Below are 25,343 nucleotides of genomic sequence, written 5' to 3' on the forward strand. Positions count from 1 at the left end.
TCTCTTCGTCCTTTTTCAGTTGGCCTAAGAAAAGCGGAAGGATTATGTGGAGATGCATCAGGGCAACAGTTTTTTGGTCCTTATGGGAAGAAAGGAACTCTCGTATATTTTCAAACTGTTAGCGTAGGGGTATTTCTGTCTTTATACCTTGATTGATGTTGCTGATCTGTAATGTTGTGTTGAAATATGTGCTCTTAACTTAAGTAAGGGCACATAGGTCTTTTTAGTTATGTTTTAATATTAATATAAATTCTTACTGGCCGAATGGGAGATGTCATGTTGACTCTTTCAGTTCGAACAAGAATTCTCTCTTCTCTCTTTCTCTCTTTCTCTATCACTCTTTCTTCTTCTACATAACTGAACTCAGTCAGGCCGAACTCTAAGGCAAACTTGAATTCTAACATGGTATCAGAGTAGGTTAAATCTGCCTAGATTTATGCTTGCCTAGGGTTCATTCTCTGCGCACCCTATCTAGGGTTTTCCTCTTTTTTTTTTTCTATGTTCGATTGGAGATAAGGGAAAGGGCTGAAAAGGAGTGATTGGTTGCTGTGATTTCTGAGATCGCCCTCTCCTAGTCGAGGAGGAATAGAGGGCCGAACTGTGCGTGGCTGTTGTGTGTGGACTGCTCTCCTGCTCGCATGGGTGTTACTTCAGCGATAAGGTAAGAGATTTCAGTTCTTGATATCAGTTATGGATTAAATAGGTGTGTTTCAGATCATTTGCTAGTGTTTCGTCCAGTAAGTGCTAGGGTTTATGCTGGTTTCTTTGTGCATGTTGAAGGAAGAGATGATCATATAGTGGTGAGATTTCAGGTAGTTGTAGGAGCAGGGTTTGTGGCGTAAAGAGCACACATTCTCGCAACAATTAGTGCTGCAATCAGTGTGACAGGTGTGACCTAGTGGTGTGTAGTGTGTAGATCTCAGTGATAATAGAATTCAGCAAGTGTGCAGAATTGGTGATAACATAATGGGAGACAGTAATGATTATAAACCTAGTGTGATGGTGCCTACAGACTACCTGAATGTTCAGATGACCTCCATTAAGTTAAATGGAGAGAATTATGTGCCTTGGGGTAAATCCGTTGAAGTCTTTCTAAAGGCAAAGAAGAAGGTAAAACATATCAGAGAGGAGAAACCCTCCTCTGACTCTCACGAGTATGAAGATTGGGAACAAGAGGACGCTCAGATCATCACATGGTTGTGGAACAGTATGGAACCCAGGATTAGTGTGAACTTCATGTTCCTTGATACTGCCAAAGACGTGTGGGACCATGCGAAAAAATTGTATTCGGGACAGGACAATACAACCAAAGTTTATCAGCTTTATCAAGAGTACTTTAATCTGCAACAGGGCAATCAGAGTCTTGAGGAGTACTATGCCAACATGAGGAACATACGTAATGAGTTGAAATCATCCTCTCACTTCTGATGTCAAGATTCAGCAACAACAGAGAGAGCAACTTGATGTGACTAGATTTTTGGTGGGACTAAAGTCTGAATATGAACCAGTACGGGCTCAGATATTAGGGGGATCAGCTCTCCCGTCCCTAGAAGAGGTATTTGCTCAACTTCGGAGGATTTCTATCGGATCTACTGAGAACTCTAATATCTCAGATAGATCGGCCTTTGCTGCATCGAGAGGCCATTGTGGTAGAGGTGGAGCTCGGGGAGCTCAGTCTGGCCGTGGTGTTGGTAGTGGTTCTGCATATGGCCGAAGTGGCAATGGTGGGTCTACTTATAATCATGGTGGTGGTCATACTGGGAGCAGAGATTCAGGGGGAGCCCATGGTAGAAGACGTAGCTCAGGCCCGAGGAAGTGCACTCATTATGGTATGGATGGACATACCATCAACTATTGTTATGATTTAGATGGTCCCCCTCATCCTGGGCCAATCATGCCGCGACCGATGACTCAAGTTCCAGCTTTAAACAGGAGAATCATTCATCTGACCAATTGCCTCCTACATCCACAGATGGTCTCATGAAGGAGATGGTGAGTGTTCCCCGTGATGAATATGAGAGGTTTATTCAATCACAGCAGAACACGACAACTTTTGCTCACTCAGGTATGGCTTGTCTGGCATCTACACCCAATCCCTGGATCATTGACTCTGGAGCCTCCGATCACATGACAGGAACTCCAGGTGTGTTTTCCTCCTTATCTCATTGCTCAACATCACAATCTGTCACCCCTGCTAATGGTTCCACATCCTCAATTTGTGGTGTTGGTAATGTTGACCTAGATCCTGTATCCCTCTCATCAGTTCTGTATGTTCCTAAATTGCCTTTTAACCTTATGTCTGTTAGTAAGCTAACCAAATCACTTAACTACTCCATTACCTTTTATCCTTCTATGTGTGTCTTTCAGGATCTCAAGACGGGGATGAAGATTGGTGGAGGGCATGAAGCAGGTGGACTGTATTATCTTGACGGTGGTGGTGGTAGAACTTCAACAGCTCTCCAGTCATCTCTTTCTCCTCTCCAGTGGCACTACCGGTTTGGTCATTCGTCGCTCAAAGTCTTGAAGTCCTTGGTTCCATCCTTGAATCAGCTTTCTGTTTTGGATTGTGAGTCGTGTCAGTTTGGGAAACACCATCGTGTTCCCTTTAGTTCTAGGGTTGATAACCGTGTGTCGAGTCCTTTTTCTTTAGTTCATTCAGATGTTTGGGGTCGTTATAAAGTAATGTCATATAATGAATACAGATATTTTGTCATTTTTGTGGATGATTTTTCAAGGATGACGTGGCTCTATTTAATGAAAGAAAGAAGTGAATTGTTTACCATTTTCCAAAAATTTTATGCTGAAATTCGCAACCAATTTGGTACCCATATCAAAGTTTTTCGTTCTGATAATGGTCGCAAATATTTATCCTCATCATTTCAGGAATACCTGGACCAACACGGCATTATACATCAGACCTCGCGTACCTACACCCCACAACAAAACGGGGTGGCTGAGAGAAAGAATCACCATCTCCTTGAAACAGCAAGATCCCTAATCCATCACATGCATGTTCCCAAACCTTTTTGGAGTGATGCAATGCTTACCTCTTGTTTTCTGATTAATCGGATGCCCACATTCATCCTTGATGGTCAGTCTCCGTTTCAAGTCTTGTTTCCCTCTTTGTCTCCGTTCCCTCTTACGCCGAGAGTTTTTGGGTGTGTCTATTTTGTCCATCATTTGGGTCCTGGGAACGACAAGTTTGATGCCCGTTCTCTCAAGTGCATCTTCCTTGGCTATTCTCGGACCCAGAAAGGGTATAGGTGTTACCATCCTAGTTCTCGACGGTCCTTTGTGTGTGCTGATGTCAGTTTCTTTGAGTCTACTCCGTTCTTTTTGGGGTCTGGTGATGCTTCTTCCTTCTCATCACCTCCTCCCCTTCCACTTCCCGTTGTCGATCCTCAGTTTGTTCCAGTTGTGACCAAATCCTTGCCTCCGGTGCCACCACCTATTGAACACCCACCTATCCGTCATGTGTATACACATCGCCCACGTGCACCGGCTACTACTACGACCACATCTCCATCGACGGATCCGGCACCAGAACCCCACTTGGCATCTGAGATTGATCTACCCATTGCTTTGCGGAAAGGTAAATGTACTTGCACCCTTCATCCCATTTCTAATTATGTTTTTCTTACTCACCTTTCCGCTTCCCATCGCCAGTTTGTTACCTTGTTATCATCAGTTATTGCTCCTAAAGATGTCCAGGAAGCCCTTGCCTCTCCAGGATGGTGCCGTGCCATGGAAGAACTCTCAGCCCTTCACCATAATCATACTTGGGACTTCGCTGCTCTTTCTCCTGGGAAGCAAACTGTTGGTTGTAAGTGGGTTTATACGGTTAAGTACCTGCCTGATGGTAGTGTTGAACGCCTGAAAGCGCGATTAGTTGCAAAAGGGTACTCCCAAACCTATGGCATTGACTACACAGAGACCTTCTCACCAGTTGCTACGATAGGGTCAGTTCGTGTTGTGATCTCTCTTGCAGCCATGTATGAGTGGCCACTATATCAGCTTGATATCAAGAATGTCTTTTTGCATGGTGACTTATTCGAGGAGGTCTACATGGAGCAACCTCCAGGTTTGTTGCTCAGGGGGAGGATGGTAAGGTGTGCAGACTAAGGAAGGCTATATATGGGCTTAAACAATCTCCTCGAGCATGGTTTGGTAGGTTTAGTGAGGTGGTAAAGAAGTTTGGCATGAAACAGTGCAAGGTTGACCATTCTGTATTTAGTCATGACTCTCTGGGAGGAAAAATACTGTTGGTGGTTTATGTAGATGATATTGTTATTACTGGGAATGATAACATTGGTATTGATAGGCTGAAGACTTATCTGCAGGATCACTTTCAGACAAAGGATCTGGGTAAACTAAAATACTTCTTGGGGATAGAGGTAGCGAGATCCAAGTATGGGATTAACCTGTGCCAGAGGAAGTATGTGCTTGATTTGCTGGAAGAAACAGGCTTGTTGGGTGCCAAACCAGCTGAAACACCCATGGACACAAATACCAAGCTAAGCAGTGATATGGGTGAAGTGTTTGAAGACCCTGGCAGATACCGACGACTTGTGGGCAAACTGAACTACCTAACCATTACCAGACCAGACATCTCATTTGCAGTTAGTGTGGTAAGCCAGTTCAAACAAAAATCTCTGACTCCTCACTGGAATGCGGTTCTGAGAATTGTGAAGTATCTAAAAGGGGCCCCGGGTCGCGGTCTGATATACAAGAGTGGGGGAAAACTTGAAATAGAAGGGTATTCTGATGTTGATTGGGCCAGTTCTATGTCTGATAGGCGGTCTACTACAGGCTATTGCACGTTTCTGGGAGGTAACCTAGTGACATGGAAAAGTAAGAAGCATACGGTTGTGGCAAGAAGCAGTGCAGAGGCAGAATATAGGGCTATGGCGCATACCGCTTGTGAATTAGTGTGGCTAAGAACCTTCTACAGGAAGTAGGGTACAACATAAACACTCCAATGAAGCTCTATTGTGATAATCAGGCTGCAGTTCATATCTCCTCGAATCCAGTGTTTCATGAAAGAACCAAGCATACTGAGGTTGACTGTCACTTTGTGAGGGAGAATGTGCTGAATGGAGAGCTAGACACTACACATGTTAATACAGGAAATCAGTGGGCTGACTTATTTACAAAAGGCTTGAGTCGGGGAAGAGTAGACTACATATGTAACAAGTTGGGAGTATATGATATATATTCACCAGCTTGAGGGGAGGTGATAGCGTAGGGGTATTTCTGTCTTTATACCTTGATTGATGTTGCTGATCTGTAATGTTGTGTTGAAATATGTGCTCTTAACTTAAGTAAGGGCACATAGGTCTTTTCAGTTATGTTTTAATATTAATATAAATTCTTACTGGCCGAATGGGAGATGTCATGTTGACTCTTTCAGTTCGAACCAGAATTCTCTCTTCTCTCTTTCTCTCTTTCTCTCTTTCTCTCTTTCTCTATCACTCTTTCTTCTTCTACATAACTGAACTCAGTCAGGCCGAACTCTAAGGCAGACCTGAATTCTAACACAAACAAAGAAAGAATAGCTGAGAGCCTAACAGATTTGGTACAACTAAGGGTGGTTCACCAGATGAATTCATTGGACCTTTTTACAAACTTTTCCATGATTGACTAACTTAGAAATTGGAAAGAGGTAGCAAACTATGCTCAAGTTAAGAGGATTTCTAGCCCCATTTGGACTTCCCCACCCTCTGGATTCATAAAACTGAACTTTGATGAGAGTAGTTTTGGAAATGCAGGGCCATCTAGGATTGGGGGTGTCTTTAGGAATGAGGAAGGGAACTCCCTTAGGGCTGAGATCTTTGCAGTTTTGGAAGGAATCTGATGAGTTACCGCTCATCTCGGAAGCCCCTTCGAGGGTGGCTTAACCTCCTGAAACAGAAGATGAAGGGAAATAAGAGAAGGAAAGGTAGGAAGAGGATGGACTTAGAGAGAGAAAACGAAGGGATATTCATTCACACCATTTATTATATGATTATGGCCTTATATAGCTAGCCTACAGGTGTAATCATAGAGGGAATATCCTCTGATTGCAGGGTAACTAACTCTGGAAGATATCATGGAGGGAATATCCTCTGGCTACAGAGTAACCAACTCTGATTGTAACTAACTTTGGGGCTCTATCGCGTGTCCTTTCTGTCTCCTCTTGAACTGCTGATGGGTGGTGGTTTGCTCCACTCCCATAGTTGGGTTCGGGGGGAGTGTTTGGGTCCCAACAATTCCTACCTCCTTAGCATTGACCTTGCCCTCAAGGTTTAGGTTTGGAAACCTCTTGTTCAGCCTTAGATAAGGTTCCCAAGTGGCGTCTTCTGGAGGCAGCCTGACCCATTCTATCTTGGCTTCTGGCACAACCTGCCCACCTCGTCGAACCCAACGAAAATCCACAATTTTGATAGGCTTCGTGTAAATGTCCCTTCCTCAATGAATTGGGGTAAGTTGGATGAGATAGGAGTATGATTTCCCACAACTTTCTTCAGAAGTGAGATGTGAAACACCGGATGAAGCTTTGAGGTAGCAGGGAGGTCCAATCTGTAAGCAACAAGGCCCACTCTCTCTAGCACCTTATAGGGCCCATAATATCTGGGAGCTAGTTTGTGCCAAGCCCGTCTTACCATTGAGACCTGGCTGTAAGGTTGGAGCTTAAGGTAGACAAAATCACCCACCTGAAACTCTAATGGGCAGTAGTGAGAGTCATAGCGGACCTTCATTCGTTGTTGGGCTTTTGTCAAATTGGTCTTAAGCAGTTTAAGGATCTCATCTCTTGCCAGTAGGTGGGTCTCTACTTCTGCCACCTTGGACGACCCATATTCATAAGGTAATATGGGAGGGGGTTCTCTGCCATATAGAGCCTTGAAGGGTGTCATTCCTGCAGCCGACTGATAAGTCGAGTTGTACTAGTATTCTGCCCACGGGAGCCAGTGGGCCCAGTGTCTAGGCTTCTCCCCTATGAAGCATCTAAGGTAGGCTTCTAAGCATCGATTAAGAACTTCAGTCTATCCATCAATCTGCAGGTGATAACTTGTGGATGGGTGCAGTTGGGTTCCTTGCAATCGGAAGTATTCCTTCTAGAATGAACTCAGGAAGGCAAGGTCACGATCCGAGACTATGGATCTTGGTGTTTCATGCAGTTTTGCGACGTCCCGTATGAAGATGTCAGTCACCATTGCTGCGGTGTAAGGGTGAGGCAATGCAGAGAAATGGATGTACTTGGTGAGACGGTCAACCACTACCATGATAACTTCCTTCCCTGCAAAATGGGGAAGTTTTGTGATGAAGTCCATGGAGAGGTCTTCCCACACTTGCTCTGGAATCTTGAGGGGTTGTAGAAGGCCCGCGGGAGACTGTGAGGAGTATTTCTGCTATTGGCAGGTTTGGCATTCGGATACATAGTGCAACACATCCTTGCGCATTCCTACCTAATGGTAGTGGCTACTGAGCCTCTTTAGGGTCTGTAGCATCCCTGAATGTCCCCCCAACGCGGAATCATGAAACAACCTTAGCAATTCAATTTTGTGGATGGAATTTGGAGCAACCACAAACCTGCCCCTAAAGAAAATATCAGGTCCTACAATTTGGTAACCCGCAACCTGGGAAGGGTCACGTCTCCACTTATCCTTAATGTCCTGTAGCAGTTCAATTTTGTGGATGGAATTTGGAGCAACCACAAACCTGCCCCTAAAGAAAAGATCAGGTCCTACAATTTGGTAACCCGCAACCTGGGAAGGGTCACGTCTCCACTTATCCTTAATATCCTGTAGCTGTGGATCAGACCTGGCTTCTTGCTGTATAGCTTCAAACAAGGGAAAACTGGGTTGAGAGCAGGTCAGTTGGGCTTAGCTCTTCTACCCGTGATGAGGCATCAACTACTCTGTTTGCGGGCCCAGGCTTATACTCTGTGTGGTAGTCAAATCCCATCAGTTTGCCAAGCCATTTTTGCTGCTCTGGGGTGTGCACCCTTTCTTCTGCTATGTACTTCAAACCTTGTTGGTATGTCCTTATAATAAATTGGCGTCCCAATAGGCATGTACGCCATTTTTGTACTGCCATTACCACAACCATCATTTCCTTGACATAAGTGGACTGGTTTTGGTGAGCTGCTGAGAGAGCCTTGCTGAAATAAGCAATGGGCTGCCCTTTCTGCATCAGGATGGCCCCTACCCCTACACTCGATGCATCACACTCTATTTCAAAGGGCTGAGAGAAGTCCGGAAGAGTGAGGACTGGAGGACTAGAAACTGCTATCTTCAAGTCTTCAAAGGCCTGTTGGGCATCATCAACCCAACTGAAAGAATCCTTCTTTAACAGACGCGTTAGAGGGGTGGCCATAAACCCATACCCTTGAACAAAGCGCTTGTAATAACCGGTAAGCCCAAGAAAACCCCTGAGAGCCTTTACAGTAGTGGGCTTGGGCCACTTTTGGATGGCATCTATCTTTTTTGGGTCTGCATGACCTGTCTTGTTGCAACCACATCCCCTAAGTACTGAATCTTTTTTTGTCCAAAGGAACACTTTGTCATTTTGGCATGTAACTGGTGCTCCCTTAGAGTTGTGAGGGTAAGTTTCAGATGTTCCATATGGGTGACCCAATCCCTGCTGTAAACCAAAATGTCATCGAAAAACACCAAAATAAATCGCCTTAGGAATGGCCTGAAGATGTCATTCATGAGGGCCTGAAAGGTGGAGGGGGCGTTGGTGAGTCCAAACGGCATAACCAGAAACTCATAATGGCCATCGTGGGTTCTAAAGGTTGTCTTATGGATGTTAGCCTGGTGAACCCGGATCTAATGATACCCGGACTGCAGATCTAGTTTGGAGAACACTTGTGCTTCTCCTAACTCGTCCAACAATTCATCAATGAGGGGTATCGGAAACTTGTCCTTCACTGTAATCTGATTCAGGGCCCGGTAATTTACGCAAAAACGCCAACTACCATCCTTCTTAACTAGGAGTATAGGGGAAGAGAAAGGGCTGGTGCTGGTCTGTATGTGCCCTTTGTCCAATAGCTCTCTTACTGCCTTCTCAATTTCCAGCTTCTGGAAATAAGGGTATCTATATGGCCTCACATTGGTCAGTTTGGAATCTAGTAAGAGGGGTATCTGATGGTCATGGGCCCGGGGTGGAGGTAATTGGTTTGGTTCCTTGAATATGTCACCAAACCGATCGAGTATCGATCGTAAGGCCTCATGTTGGGCTTCCGAGGGTTGGTTACAGCCTTGATTGTTTCAAATTGGGACTGTGGGCCGAATGCCTAAGTGCATAAATAAGGGCTGTCCAGCATCCTTGGAAGCCCGTATCATGGAAGCTAAAGTATCACCTTGGGGACTAGGGGGCCGCACCCCTTGTAAATGACAAGTCTGACCATCCTGGTAAAAATCCATTGTCATTTTGGCCCAATCACAAAGTGCAGGACCTAGGCCACGTAACCAATGAATTCCCAAAATAATATCAGCCCCCGAGAATTCCAATTGGTGGAGATCCACCATGAAATTATGGCCTTGTATGCGGATCTTTTCCTTCTTACATACACCATCACATAACATTTGACTCCCATTAGCCACATGGATCGAAAAAAGAGGAGTGGGTTGTATAGTCATACCTAGTTGCTTTGCCAAACGGCAAGTGATGAAATTCAGGGTAGAGCCACTGTCAATCAAGATCATCACAGACCGGCCAACCAATCTTCCTTCTACTCGCATGGACTGAAGAGGGTTGAGGCCCATGAGAGCATGTAAGGACATCTCGGCTCCGATAGGTTCTGGTTCGTCTGATATCAGTTCACAGTCTTCTATGTGCTCTGGTTCTGTCCCTTCCGGCTCTTCCTCTGTCTGAAGCAGAAACACTCGCTGGACTCGACACCTATGGCTTGGCCCAAACTTGTCATCACAGTTGTAACAGAGGCCCTTCTCGCATCGGGCTTGCATCTCAGCCCATGAGAGGCGTTTGAAGGGCATAGTGGGCTTGGAAAAAATGGGCTTCTGAGAATTCCCAACTTGTTCCATGGGTTGCTGATTGGCCTGTTGGGTAACCCTCACATTTGGGTAGGACAGCTTGCTGGCTCTGCGCAGGTTGTCAATTTTCTCTTCTTGCAGGCGAGCCAAACCCACCGCAGCCATGACTGTCGCCGGACGGAGAGCCCTCACCTCCAGGCGGATATCCTCTCTGAAGCCTCCCACAAAACACCCCACTAAGGCCTTCTCCGGCCATCCATGTACCCTGGTCGCCATTCTCTCGAACTCGAGCCGGTAGTCTGCTACCGTCCCAATCTGCTTTAACCGAGTGAGAAGTTCGTTATAATCCACGAATGCCGTCGGCCCAAAACGGATGCACAGAGCTTCAGTGAACTCCGCCCAAGATACCTGGGGATGGTTTTGACGATACCACTAGAGCCATAGAATCACGTCTCCTTCTAGGTGAATGGCAGCGATGGGGACGCACTGGTGTGCAGGGGTTTCATGGTACTCGAAAAATCTTTCTGCTCTGAAGATCCAAGCAATGGGATCTCCACCGGAATAGTTGGGAAAGTTGATCTTAGTGACTTTTCTGGTGGGGTAACACCTAGTTCTTTGGCTGCTGGAAGCAGAGGCTTCCGCCTCTGCTGGGTGACTAGTCTCGCCGGATTGTTGCTGAGAGGCGATGTTGGAGACGACCACTTTGAGTTCCCTGAGTTAGTTCAGCACCTGGTGGAACCCAATCTGAAGCTGGTCGACTCTATCATCCATGGTAGAGGAATGTGTCTGCGGCATAGTTGGCCTGTGATCTAGATAGCCTGGCTCTGATACCAACTTGATGAGTTACCGCTCACCTAGGAAGCCCTTTTGAGGGTGGCTTAACCTCCTGAAACAGAAGATGAAGGGAAAGAAGAGAAGGGAAGGTAGGAAGAGGATGGACTCAGAGAGAGAAAACGAAGGGATATTCATTCACACCTTCTATTATATGATTATGGCCTTATATAGCTGGCCTACAGGTGTAATCGTAGAGGGAATATCCTCTGATTGCAGGGTAACTAACTCTGGAAGATATCATGGAGGGAATATCCTCTGGCTACAAAGTAACCAACTCTGAGTGTAACTAACTCTAGGGCTCTGTCGCGTGTCCTTTCTGTCTCCTTGTGAACTGCTGATGGGTGGTGGTCTGCTCCACTCCCATAGTTGGGTTCGGGGGGAGCGTTTGAGTCCCAACAGAATCCAAAGAGCAAGACAATTGAACATCAGAAGATTGGTCCTTGAAGGTGATTCGGAGGTGGTGGTTAGATGGCTAAAGGAAGACAACCCATATGGAGCTATAGCAATGAAAGGAAAGTGTTCAAATGGTTTGCTAGGGACGTTGACGTGAAGTACAGCTGAGTGAAAAGAAATGCCAACTCATTTGCCGATGGGTTAGCTAAGCAAGGGGTGAATAGGGTGTCTTTATTTTGGGCTAATTTCTAATTTATCTCTTTTTTGTAATTTGTTGATGGAGAGTTAAGTCATTTTACCTCCCCTCTATCTTGTAATTGCTTCTATCTATTTTAATAAAGCTGATTGTTATTGATAAAAAATAATGGAGATTAAGGAAACAAGAGTTGGGGGGCTTTATAATCTAATGATCTAGAGGGCATATTGGTTGATCACATACGTAACAGTAAGAACAACATCCATCCAAAACCACTTTGGTTATACATTCATCTACAACATCATCCCACAAGCTACTTCAAGAAGATGTCCATTTTTCCTTTCTGCAACATTATTTTGTTGTGGTGTTTTAGCACATGAACTACGGTGGATAGATCCATGGGATGCAAAGAAATCATTGAAGTCACCATGGAAGTATTCCTTGGCATTATCCGACTAAAATATTTGCACCTCTACATGGAACTGAGTGAACTCCATTTGCTGAAGTCCTTTACAACTTTATGAACTTCATCTCTAGTGTGCATGGGAAATATCCAAGTGTAGCAAGTATAATCATCAATCAAGCTTATAAAATATTTGCAACCACCCTCATATGTTATAGTGGTAGGTCCCCAAATATCAGAATACACAATGTAAAAAGGGAAATCTGATCTTTTATTTCTTGAAGGAAAAGATTGTTTACATTGTTTGCTTAGCTGACACATTTGACATTGGAAATTAGATTCTGGACAAGGTGAATAAAAACAGAAATAAAAACCTCAGTAACTCAAAGGATACATTTTTTTTTATCAATAACAGTAACTTTCCATTAATAATAAACAGAATTAACTACAAGGGGAGATAAACTTTCTTAACTCCCTGGGTTGGGCAAGAGCCCCCATAAAAGCAAAAAATGAAATTACAACTTTGCCCAAAATAAAGAATCCTGAGCCACCCCTTCACTAAGCTGTACTTCACTTCCATCTCCTTTGTTAGCCACGTGTAGTTTTTCTTTTCATTGCTGAAGTTCCACAACCTCGCCTTATCCTCTTGTAGCCATCCTACTATCACCTGCGAGTCACCGTCAACTACAAGTTTCCTTATATTCAACTCCTTTGCCTTTCTTATTCCCTCCAGAACCGAAAAACTCTGAGCCCTGAGGAAGTCACCTACCCCTATAGGGCCTGGAAACATAGCTGAAATAACCCCTTTCTCATCCCTGAAGACTCCCCCAATACCAGATTGTCCTGGGTTCCCTCTACTGCTGCCATCAAAGTTCAATTTTACAAAACCATTAGGGGGAGGGGTCCAAGAAGTACTAGTCCCTGTTCTAATCTGAGCAGCATTAGCAATCTCCTTCCAGTTTCTCATCAAGTCATCCAGAGTAAAGTCAGTAAAAAGATCTGAAGTCTTTAACCACTGTGCTGCCCTTAAGTGAATCACCTCTATTATAGTTCCAATGGTCCTCTCCTTATCTGAGAAGATCCTTGAATTCCTTTCTTCCCACAATGTCCAACACACAACAGCCCTTATGCATCTCCACATGACCCTTTCTATTCTCAAATGCCACCTAAAGAAGGATGAAGAAAACAGAGGTTGCACAGACAAGGGGGTTCCATCTCCTCCCAAAAAGAGAGTAAACCCATTCCCATATTGTTTTGGCAAAAAAGCAAGCAACTAAAAGGTGATAACCAATCTCCCCATCAGCTTTGGGTCTTTTTCTTTGAAGCAAACCAATAGTGTTGAATCTTTCCAGTAAGGCTTCTCAACAAAAACTCCCAACCCTTGGGGAAATAGGCTTACACCAGACCTCTTTCACAGGGGAGGAAGAGCCAATGGAACCGAAAGGCTGAGTTAAGCTTTGGAGAAAGGAGGCACAAGAAAAATAGCCCAAAGAGGAAGGAATCCATATTCTAGCATCCTCCCTAGAAGGTCCAAGAAAACATTTTCAAGGATACCCAATAAGGTTATGGTACAATCCAAATCTGTATCCCTTGGAGCCCTTCTCAGGCCTAAATTCCACTCAAACCCATAACTAGAGGTAGAGGGGACAATGAAGGAGGAAATGGGCTCATTTTTTAGATCAGATAGGGCATAGAAAGAGGGGAATTGGTCCTTTAGAGGGATATCCCCCACCTAAGTTTGTTCCCAAAACTTTACAAGATTGCCTGAATTTAGACCATACCTGATTAGAGGGGAGAAAAGTAGAAGCAGGTCATGAGTGACTTTCCATGGTGAAGTGCTTGTGGTCCTTGTCAGAATTCCAGGATCCTAGCCATTGTCTTCGAGCCCATGAATGCTAGCCACTATCCTTGCCCATAGCTTCTCCTTCTCTAAGGCTATGTTTGGTTTGAAGGAAAAGGTAGGGAAATGAAGGAAAAGGTAGAGAAATCCATGCAAGCTTTGTAAAAGTTTCCCTACCTTTATTTTCCTTTCCCTACTTTTTCCTTCAAACCAAACACAGCCTAAAGGGAACCTCCATACCACTTTCCCAGCAAAGCCATATTCCTTAACCTAATAATCCCTATCCCAAGACCTCCTGACTTCTTGCTTCTAGTTACCACCTCCCAACTCAGTCTTTCATCCCTTCTCTCCTCTCCTGGTTCCTAGAGAAAGTCTCTCATCAACTTTTCCAACCTATTGGACGCCTCTACTGAAACCTTGAACACAGACAGAAGTAAACTGGCAAATTGGCTTGGGTAGCCCTAATAAGGGTGATCCTACCCCCAAGAGATAAATAATTCTTTTTCCAAGAGGCAAATCTTTTCTCAAATCTTTCCACCACTGGATTCCAAAAGCTGCTTTTCTTAGGACTATCTCCTAGGGGTAAGCCTAGGTAATTAAGGGGCCACCTCGAGACAGAGCAACCGAGCAAATCTGCACACTCCCTAACCTCCCTTTCCTCCAAGTTCACACCCACTATGCAACTCTTCTCAAAATTCACCTTAAGGTTGGACATCCTTTCAAAGAGTTGTATCACCAATTTCAAATTTCTAATCCATCTTGAGTCCCCTCCCTCACAAAAAAGGATTGTATCATCTGCAAATTGTAGATGGATAAGTGGAACCCCTTCCCTTTCCAATCTCCATCCTCTTATCAATTCCCTCGAGTCTGCTTTCTGTATCAATCTTTCTAGCACATCTACCACCAGGGTAAACAGGAAGGGGGGAGAGAGGGTCTTCTTATCTTATTCCCCTTAAAGATGGAAAGAAGTCCACCACTATCCCATTTACTAACATAGAGTGGTGGTAATTCCTAGGACATCCCATGACCCACTTGCACCGTTTTCCCCCGAACCCAAAATTTACCATCACTTCCTTTAGAAAAGCCCAACCAAGTCATAGGCCTTTTCTAAGTCCAACTTACAAACCACTCCCTTCTTCCTACCCTTCTTAAAATTCTCCACACTTTCATTTGCAATGAGAATCTAATCGGTTATTTGTCTCCCCTTCACAAAGGCTCCTTGGTTTGGTGCAATAATGGTAGGCAGTACTAGCTTTAGTCTTAGAGACAACACCTTTGCAGTTATCTTATACAAACTATTAACCAAGCTGATAGGTTTGAAATCTTTTGGGTGTAAGCCATCCTTCTTCTTTGGGATCAGAGCAATGAAAGTGGAGTTCAACCCAGGATTAATCACTCCTTCCTATAAAACTCGTCAAACACTAGCATTAAATCGTTTTCCAATATTTCCCAGCAATCTCGATAGAATGCCATTGTGAATCCATCTAGGCCCGGAGCTTTTGTTCTCTCCATGGAGAAAACAACTTCCTTTACCTCCTCCACTTTGAACCTCCTTTCCAGCTTTTCTCTGTTCTCAACCCCAATACTTTGTCAATCCAAACCTTCTAGCCAAACCCTCTTACCGGAAGGTCTCCTAAAGATGGACTTAAAGTGATCTATAGATGCCCCAGCTATCTCCTCTGGGTGAGTCAGGATTGAGCCCTCAACTTCCAACCTAGAAATAGAATTCTTCCTCCTCCCATTTGCTACCGCATGAAAAAAGCTTGTATTTCTGTCTCCCCCCTTCAACCATTTACAACGAGATTTCTGTCTTCAACTAATCTCCTCCTTAAGCACACAATCCGCTAGCTTCCTCCTTAGTCTCCCTCATTGTTCCTTGTCTTCTTCTCCAAAATCTCCTCTTTCTTCTTTCAAATCTAGGGCCTCCATCTGATCCATCAATGTACTCTTTCTTTCCTCAATTCTGCCAAACTCCAGTAGATTCCATTCTTTTATCTTTGCTTTCAAGAGCTGGAGCTTTTTGTGAAACCTCATACCTTCCCATTCCGCTGAAGGGCATAGTTGTCAAGGCGACGCCTAAGCGGGTGCCTAGGCGACAAGGCGCCCTTGGAGGTTCGCCTTGCCCAATCGCCTACCAGTTTTGTATACTGTTATAAAATACTTTTAAATTGTTACTTTTTTGAGATTGTAATTATAAAATAGACATTATTAAACAAAAATATTCATAAAATATTCATTTTTTTGTGCTTTATAAACTAATTTCTTTTTATTATTATTTTTATTTGTTAGGGTTCCTCAAAGACTTCAGAATTTGAATCAATAAGGGAAAAACTTAAAGTTTTGTCTAATCAACATATTTCTTCCTCCACATCTTCTTCTCCTCCTTCTTCTTCTTCTTCTTCTTCTTCTTCTTCCGTCTTTTCTTTTCTTTTTTTTCTATAACAAAAATAGGGGTTCAGTCCCCATATTTTTTGAATTTTTTTTCTTTCTTCTTTTTCTTCTCATAACTATGTTGATTTTCTAGACATAAACATGAAGTTTATAATTTTCTTATGAAAATTATGGATTGTTATTAAGGAAAGATGGTTATGGAACCTAGGGAACTACCTAGGATATGTATCACTTAAAAAAATCCATTGCCTAGGCACCCACCTAGGGCCTAGGTGACTAGGCGACAAGGTGCCCCCCTGTTGCCTAGCCTTGCCTTGGCGCCTTGAAAACTATGCTGAAGGGTGACACTGTTCCCACCATTCTCTCTCGGGTGATGTAGCCACATATTTTCAAATCTGAACATGTAGGCCCATATCTCCCCCTTTCCTCCTTGTAGATCACAATGGGATAATGATCAGAAGTAAGCCTTGGGAGTGTTCTAGAGGATAAATTGCCCCAATGTATTTCCCAGTCTGTGTAGAAAAGAAACTGATCCAATTTGGAGCAAAGTGGGTTGGACTGAAGATTAGACCAGGTGAAAGTCTTATGGGATAAAGGAATCTCCTTAAGTTCAAAGGCATCCACAAATAGGTTGAAATTCCTCATACTACTAGTAACACTTTGATTGGGATTGTTAGTCTCCTCTGTAAATCTAACTACATTGAAGTCCCCTCTCACACACTATGGTCCATTCCACAAGCCCCTAACATCACGTGGGTCAGGTCTATAATCTCCTTAGCTTTACCCCGGTCCACGTGATCACTTAAGTTATCACGTGGGTCGGGTTTCTTCCTATCCTGGCCCACTGCTGAGCTGCCCCTGACCCCGACCGATTTGGACACCACAGCCCGGCCTAACACACCCAAGCCACAACCTTTCTTGGCCACGTCAGCATAAGAAAGCCCACCCCCTTTACCTTTTAATTCAAACCGTTTTAAATTAATTTCATTAATTAGATTTCTTGTCGCTTGGTCTTCCCCTGCTGAAAGTTCAGCTTCCTTCTTTATTTCTCTTTGCATGTCAGTATTCTCCCCCTTTCCTTCATCTCCATGTGTCCTCCCTGCCCCGTCAGCTTTGTCTTCTACCTCCAAACCTCCTCCCCATAGTGATGCTTTGGCTCCTGAAGCCAGCCACACCCGATACCATATCCCTTCTGCCCAAACCTGAACAAAGCAAGGCAAACAATCTGGTTTGGCTCCGGAAATACGAATCTCAAGGGCATGCAAGCTTTGTGGATTAACCTCCAACAGAACTCCCCCAGCATTTGTGCGGTGCTTCCAATAGTTGTTTCACACCAGAGATTGAAAGGGAGCCCTAAGAGTTTAATTAAGACACTTCACTGAGCTCAATCTTGTTGCAGAGCCCTAAGAGTTCTGAATCTGGACCAAACCACCATCCACAGAGACTGTGTTAAAGCTTAACTCCATCTCTCCAACATCCAGAACAGCTTTCTTCTCTGCAAATGGCAGTAAGGTTTCATCCGCATCGACACCCATCTTCTGAGCAACTGCGTCCAGGATTGTAGTCCAATCCTTTACCTCCATCAGAATCATTCTTTTACTCCAGTCTCCATGCTCAGCATCAACCACCAGCCTGTAAAGTTCTGTCGAACTAGCATACACCTTCCCAGGCCGAGGCAAGCTTTGTTTCTTAGTACTCCTTACTGCTTCATTCTCACTAAAGTCCTTCTGGGTCTCTTAGCTCTGTTTTTCTTTGCCGTTGTTGCTTATCCCCCCTTCTTTGTTCTCCCTCCTCTCAACAGTTGTAAGGAATAGCTGAAGCTTGTCGGCAAAGGCCAGCCATCCCTTTCCCTTCTTCCCTTCCGGCATGCACACCATTTGCCTTCTGTTGTTACCAGAGAGTTCTGTGATAGTGATATACCAACCTTTCCTGTTTCTTCTCAGCTCCACTGTAAAGTTCTTCCCAGAGTAGGCAATAGAGTTCTTCCAGCCTTCCTCCCCAACAGAGTGTGAAACCCCATCGACAAATCCTTTCACCCATAAAGTTACCTCCTCCGGCAAGAGTACTGTCACCTTACTCCCCTGATTTTTAGGACTGTCTTCCCTCCAGACCATCCCTGCTCGAATCTGAAACTCTTGGCTTCTACATCCAACTGAGACCTCCATCTTCCTACTGTTCTAAACTCAAAGGACACATTACCCAGACGATTACGCCACAAAAAATCTTGACTCTTATTCGACGAACTCAACTAACTACTTGAGTCTGATGTTGATGCCACAAAACCAACTTTGTTCTCAAGGATGTAAAGGCCATCCACCATGCTTCCTCTACCAATTTTATTCAATTTCATCCTTGTTACATGGGTGGAGAGTCCAAGGCATGTCCAAAGGGAAGCAAGTGTGGTCTGTTATTCCCTCTGCAGTCATGTAGGCGATCTGGTTAGGAAGGAAAATTAGGATCTTTGAGCAGAAAGTAATTTACTTTCATAGTGGAAGAGCTGAGGGACCGGTTGTCTATATCTGATGTTTTTAAAGATGCTTTCTGTTCTGGTTCTTTTTTGAGGGTGAACTTCTTTGGGGGGCTTTAGTTCAGTTTTTGTACAGAACCTTATGCTGTTGGTAATCAATACAATACTTTAACTTTTCAGAAAAAAAAAAGGCCAAGACCTGTTGCTGAGAGACCAACTTCTTATAAGCCTGTATCATCATCTTGTTTCCAATCAACTGCCTGGTAATGATCCAACTCCTTCCAAACAGATGTGAGGGCTGAATATAAGCTGCCAAACTGTGATCTCCTTGTTTACAAGTGGAGGATTCAGCCAGAACCAATAGATCTTGGCATAATGCCTTTGTTCAGAGCAAATAGATTTCTCCTGTTCCCTTATCTCACTAGCAGTGTCAGCCCACATAAAAATTTTCTGCCCCTCAGGTTCCATTGCTACAAGTAGCCAAGACATGACCATACTATTCTCCTGATCCCAGCTGTCATGTTCCACAGTACCAGTCTTAGGCTCCTTCACCTACCCATTAATGCATCCAGCTTTCTCCCTAGCTGTAACATAGAGTTTGATACCCTTGGACCACTCCAAGTAATTCAGTCCATTCAATGGGGTGATTAGCATAGGGAAATTCATACTATCAGCACCCACACTGCTTGTTCCTAGGGTAGATGTAACTTGGGATTTGGGAAGAGGCTGATCCATCAGTTGCCATTAGAACAAACACGAATTCGGATTCAGTCCTCACAAAACCTTCTCACACCGTACTCTCAGCCTTTCCCATCTGTGTATTGGGAATACCTCCCCATGAATAAAAATATACTAGTATAGAGATATTCCCAATGTACAGCTGGGAAAGGATGTGAGGACAGTTTTTTGAGGATTGAATTTGATCTCAACAAACACCTAAACCACAAGGATACAGCTGTAGCTGTTCTCCCCTTAATAAAAAACAGTCAAACTGCCAAAACTGCAAGACAAAACGTTGACAGATCACGTACAGCAACTAAACTTCCCCAGAAAAGTCTCCAAGCACCCTCAACACAAACCACATGCAACAATAGAGGACCTCCCCTATTTACTCAAGAAGGGATTGCACAAATATTCTCCTTGGTATTACGACCAAGGGAGAAAAAAATAAAAAAAGAAAAAAAGGTACCGATCTGACCAGTCCGAACAGGATTTCTTCTTACAATTCAAAAAAAGAAAATCTGGACAAGGAAAATGAGAGAAACTGCGATCTGTATGCTACTATCTTCCACGAATATGCTCTGATACCATGTTCTCAACCCAGAAACTGAAGAGAATAGAGAGAGAGAGAGATTTGAGTGCCAAAAGAGAATCTTCCTGGTGGCGCCTTATTATTTATAATGGGACAACACAAACAATAAAAAGTAAAGGGGAAAATACAACTATACCCCTGTGGCATTAAACTATAAAGAAAGAGTAAAGCTAGCAGCAATAAAACTAAAGTTAGAAGCAATAAAAAAGCTAACAACAATTACATTAATTATCTTTTATTCAATTAAACACAATACTTTTAATCACTTGGGGGGGTGGTTCCAAAATCATTCATATTGGCAAACACTCCCCTAATTTATAAGCGTTTTAATCACTCTCTTTGCCTTATGAGTGAATTAGTGTGCCTGTGAAGAAATGGTTTATAATCCACAAATGACCATAAATATGAGCATCTTCTTGCAGATTCTGTGCATTCATCTACAGCGTGCTTCGATAAATGAATTTGGAGAACTGGTAAAGCTTAAGGTATGACCAACTGTGCTACTAGTTATCCTCTCAACATTGAGTTTTATGTTTTAACATAACAAACCATTGGTTTCCATTAAAAACTGAATCCGTATGGAGTTAGAAAGATCCGTATTTACAAGATTTTGATGTTTAGGCATATGTTATTTCTAAATATATGCCATCTGTGTATATTCATTTCACCAGTATGTGTTTCTGTGTATATTCTGATGGAGATATGTGCTTTAAGTATGCTAAAATTGTTGCTAGATATGTCATATGTATGTTATGCCACTAAAAAGAGCAAGGATTGATGATTGTAGGGCCATATATCTTTTCCAATGATCTTGGATCTTTTCCCATTCACAAAGGATGCAGTGGGAGTGGGACTAGAAAACATGGAGAAAGCCATGCAAAGAATGCAAGTGAAGCATCAAATGCTAATGCCTCATCTCAGTCACTTCTACATGCAATTTGATCGACAAATATTGCAGAAAATGTGTGGACTGGCAGGGGATGGCATTTCTTCAGAAGCATTGGTTGGAGATGAAGTGAGATACTCTACTTATAAACCATCGTTTAATTCCTTCTCTCAAGCTTCTGAAGAACCTGGTCCAGCTCACCATGAATTATGCCCAAATCCTGAGCTTGGAAGCATGCATTTTGAGTCTATTAATAAGGTTGGTGCTATGCTTGCTGATATCTGGATGGTTTGATGTACGGATTTTTTTTTTTGGGGGGGGGATCAATAATAGAATCATATTCATTAATTTAAAGAGAATAAAGTGCACATTAGAGAAAGGGAGAAACTCTCTTAACTCCTAAAAAAAGCAAATTACAAACAAGCCCAAAATAGACGATTTCTTCCCACCCCTTGTTTTGCTAAAGAATCTGCAAAGGTATTAGCATCTCTTTTCACCCATTGTAATCTCCATTCCTTGTAGTAGTCAACTGATTTTTCTCTTCTCATGTATATATCCCCACCATCCCACATCCCCTTTTGCAACCAACTAATCACCAATTTAGAGTCTCCTTCAATTGAAAACTTGCAAATATTCAATTCCTTTGCCTTTCGAATTCCTTCCATACAGTCGATATTTCAGCTGTCAAGGAATCATCCACCCCTATTGGACCAGAGAATGGAGTAACAGTTTTTCCTTCTTCATTTCTGAATACTCCAATACCTGAGGAACCTGGATTACCTTCATTACTACCATCAAAATTTAGCTTTATAAAGCCTCTTGTAGGTGGGGATCAATGTTGCCTGCAGATCACCTTGAAAGGAGTAGAATCAGCAACTTCCTTCTGCTTCCTCATCAACTCACCAGCCAGAATGCCCTTGAACAACTTCAAGGTCTTCACCCAATGAACCACTCTGATAAATATGGCTTCAATTTGGAAAACATTCTTTGGTTTCTTTCTTCCCATGGTATCCAACAAACAGCCGCCCTTGTACATCTCCATAAGATTCTACCCCTCTTCTTCGCCTATCTAATAAAAGTAAAGGAGAATAGGCTTTGAACAGAAGGCGGGAATTTGTTTGTTTGTTTGTTTGTTTGTTTTCCCTCTAGATGGGTTCATTTGATGTTGATTTAAGTTTTTGTTGAGTTTTTTATGCGATTGTTGATTCTTTTCGTTCTTCTCACTTTCTCAGTCTTATAATAGATGGTTTTTCCATTTAACTTAACCCGTGTACAGTTGGATCTCACAAATTCTTTTATAAATTCAGGTTAATAACAATTGTCGCTTGGCACCTTCAAAGGATTACATATACCGTCTTGTTTCTGTTGTGGAGCACTTTGGCAGAGCTGGAAGTGGGCATTATACAGTCTATAGAAGAGTGAGTGCTGACTTAGATAGTGAGAATTGTGATGGAAGTTCTAAGCCCGCATTTGTGAACTGGTTTTGTATCTCTGATTCAGAGCTGTTAAGTGTTTCAGAAAAAGATGTTCTTGCTGCTGAGGCAAGCTTGCTTTTTTATGAGAGAATTGTAATGCCAAGATAAGTATCTTCTATGATTCAAGGAATTTTATGAATTGTGTTAAGAACTTTTTCCCTTAACTTTCTGTTTCTCATTTAGATAGCCTATGGTATCTAATGCATTATTTTTCAGTCGTGAATTGGTCTGCTTTTTGTTTCAGTTGTTAATCAGATTAGTTTTCATTATTATCACTATTACTATAGTCAGTATTGTTGTAATAGTTGTTACTGTGATTAGTATTATTGCTATTTTCGCCAGTGTTGCATAGACTCTCCTAAATGGATTATGGATCTGCTCATCTGCATCAGATTCCAACAGATTTTTGAGGGATACTTTTACATGACATTTTTTTTTTCTCCTAGCGTATGACAAAATGAACAGCCAATGTGCAGGATTTGTGGGAATAGCGGAATGTGAAATTTTGAATAGCTCAAAAAATTTGGAGGTCTCTTAAGCATTTTTATTCGCTGCGCATCTGTACAGAAAAATGACACTGAAAGTATATTAGAGGAAAATGTGGGGTCCTCAGAAACATTTGATCCTTGTATATAATATGATGTCTGTTCTGTAATCAACGTTGTAAGATTCTGACCGGACACAAAATTGGAAAAGGCTGCCTGGTTGAGGGTTAAACGGTCTGACCATGACTTAAAATAATATAATTAATATATTTTGTGAAAACCTGGAGAGTCAAAATCCAGTGGAACCATTGAAAACGGCTGGGTTTTGACCAATTTGATTGGTTTTCTAGAAACCTGGAAAATTATGGTATTAAAAAACGGGATTGGCCTCCAATTCCTGGGTCTGGCAGTAAGTTTCTCACCACTGCTGAAACCTCCTCTGAAGTTTGATAGTAAGGAAAAAAAATAGGGAAAGCTAAGGAAACCTTAACAAATCTTGTATAGTCTTCCCTGCCTTTTCCTTCCTTTCCCTATTTTTTTCTTCAAACAAACATAGCCTTAAAGTTACATTTTTACATTTGAACAATTGATATGAAGAGCAAACTTGGAAAATATATCAAGTTTGGAAAAGAGATTGGAAGGGTTTGAGATAAGGAATGATATGAAGAGAAAATTTGGGAAATAAACATTTTGGACATTTTCGTGCCTCAAAGTTTGGGGGAGGTGATTGCAATTAACAAACTTGAAGGGAGGTTTTTAGCAACACTTAGAAAATTCAGGGGATGATTCAGCAACTTACCCTTTCAATTATAATGGACAACATAATGTGTCAAGAGTGGGAGATTGACTATTAGATATGCAAGAGGATGTTGGAGGGCCTAGGTTTAATTGATGGAATCCTGAAATATTTTTCCTTTATACAGAGGTTATGGACTTGTGGTGGCTTGATCTTATAAGGGCAACCTTTGATGTCCATGTAAGGAGGCCGCTACTATGTCTTTTCTATATTATTCATGTAGATATGCAAATTGTTTGGCCCAAGTTATGGGCTTAATTTACATAATAGCCTTATAAGTTAATATGGGCCTCTATGGGCTTAGGGTCCATAAGTTTACATAAACATGACCATGGCCCAATGATCCAAGTGTATCAATTCCAATTAGGCATATGTCTTATTGTAATAGGATGATCCCTTTGACAAAATTACTAATTCCACATAATAGAGCATGTTTAGGAGTTAATTCTAACTCAACACTCCACATATATGGGATTAGCTAACAAAGTGAGCTGAGGTGACAACCCTAATCCTAGACTATAAATGATTTTATTTAGGGAGAAAGAATCTCACTTTTGCAATTAAACACATTTGAAAAGTTCTCATTCACTCACACCAACACTTTGAGAATTGCAAGCAATCATACTAAGGAAGCATTTTTCACAGTCGATAAAACGTCAATTCTGAAGTAAAGAAATCTACATCAACTCTTCAAAAGCACTAAAATCAAGGAAATCAACATCAACACTTAAGGAAGCACAAAAAACATGCAAATGGCCCTTGTCTTCACCAAATTCGACCATTAAATATAGGTTGTTGGCATCATTGAGCTGACTCAAAGAGAGTTCACTCCCATTGTATTTTCTTTATTACAAATTCATTTTGTAATTTGTTTCCATATTGTGTATTAATTAAATACACAAAATTTCTATCGACAAATTTTTGGCACACCTAGTGGAATGCTCTCTTCCTTTCATCTTTTGAGTTGACAATTATAATAGTTCTCCACTGGCTACCAAGAAGACTCTAACTTCCTTCTACAAATTCCCTGGAATGTTTAGTTCAACATACAATCAACCCATCATACACGCAAGGGCAAAATGTAAAAGGGTTTAACTATCTTATCTAGTAGATTTTCCAACTAGGAAAAGCATTAAAGTGGTTATTCTATAGAAGCAAGGCTCTTTCAACCTTTCACACTCTAAATTAGAGGAAAATGAGGACTTGGTCCTAGATGATTATCCAATAATGTGTCAAGAATGGAATCTCACTCATCCCTATCGTACAACCACTTCTATTCAGTCTCTAGTTGTGTTGTACTGGTGATGATGGAAAAAGCCACGACGATGGAAGAGCAACTCTAAAAGATGGCTGAGGTCATTAGCAACTTCAAGCACTCCAATGCTAAGAAAGATGTCTAGATTGCCTTTCTAATGAACAAATTGGAGATGCAAAGTCATCAGACAAAATCCATCCAAGGACATTCTCACCCTCCTAGATTCATTCCTCCTATAACTCTTAACCTCTAAAACCAATGGAAGCAATAACAATAGGAATAAAATCATGCCACCTGTTTAAATGTGAAACAACTCTAGTACATGATTGTTGACACCATAAGGGCTTAGTATGGAGGAGTTCTAGACCTCTCTAGTGTATGTTAAATCATACACTTGTCACATTGATGGAATATGCATGCCAATTAGCTACCAATCTCCCAAGTTCTAGCAATTTGATGGAAATGGCAATTGAAAAAGACCACTAATCTGGTTCAATTAGTACATTGACCTCTAGCCTGGTTCCATTGATAGTTAGGACCAACTTGAGTGAGAATTCCTCACCTACTTTTATTGCTGACAACGAACTGTTAAACTTTCAAAACTTTCTACTACAAGGTAAAGGAATGGCAAAC

At 42.3% G+C, this 25,343-nt stretch overlaps 1 protein-coding gene across 6 annotated transcripts in view; it reads left to right on the forward strand.

Moving 5' to 3' along the window:
- Positions 1 to 22,338, forward strand: part of UBP27 (ubiquitin-specific protease 27) — an 81,797-nt gene extending 59,459 nt beyond the window's left edge. For all 6 annotated transcript variants that reach the window (XM_088942653.1, XM_088942648.1, XM_088942649.1 and 3 more), the window contains exons 9-11: positions 20,236 to 20,298; positions 20,601 to 20,957; positions 22,007 to 22,338. In XM_088942653.1, the coding sequence (XP_088798779.1) occupies positions 20,236 to 20,298; positions 20,601 to 20,957; positions 22,007 to 22,282 (696 nt within the window). In that variant the 3' untranslated portion in view covers positions 22,283 to 22,338. The remainder of the gene's footprint in view (positions 1 to 20,235; positions 20,299 to 20,600; positions 20,958 to 22,006) is intronic.
- Positions 22,339 to 25,343: the final 3,005 nt, after the last annotated feature.

The sequence above is a fragment of the Nelumbo lutea genome, chromosome 5 (genome assembly GCF_056320005.1).
Source record: "Nelumbo lutea isolate HS-2025 chromosome 5, American lotus-T2T, whole genome shotgun sequence".
NCBI lineage: Eukaryota > Viridiplantae > Streptophyta > Magnoliopsida > Proteales > Nelumbonaceae > Nelumbo > Nelumbo lutea.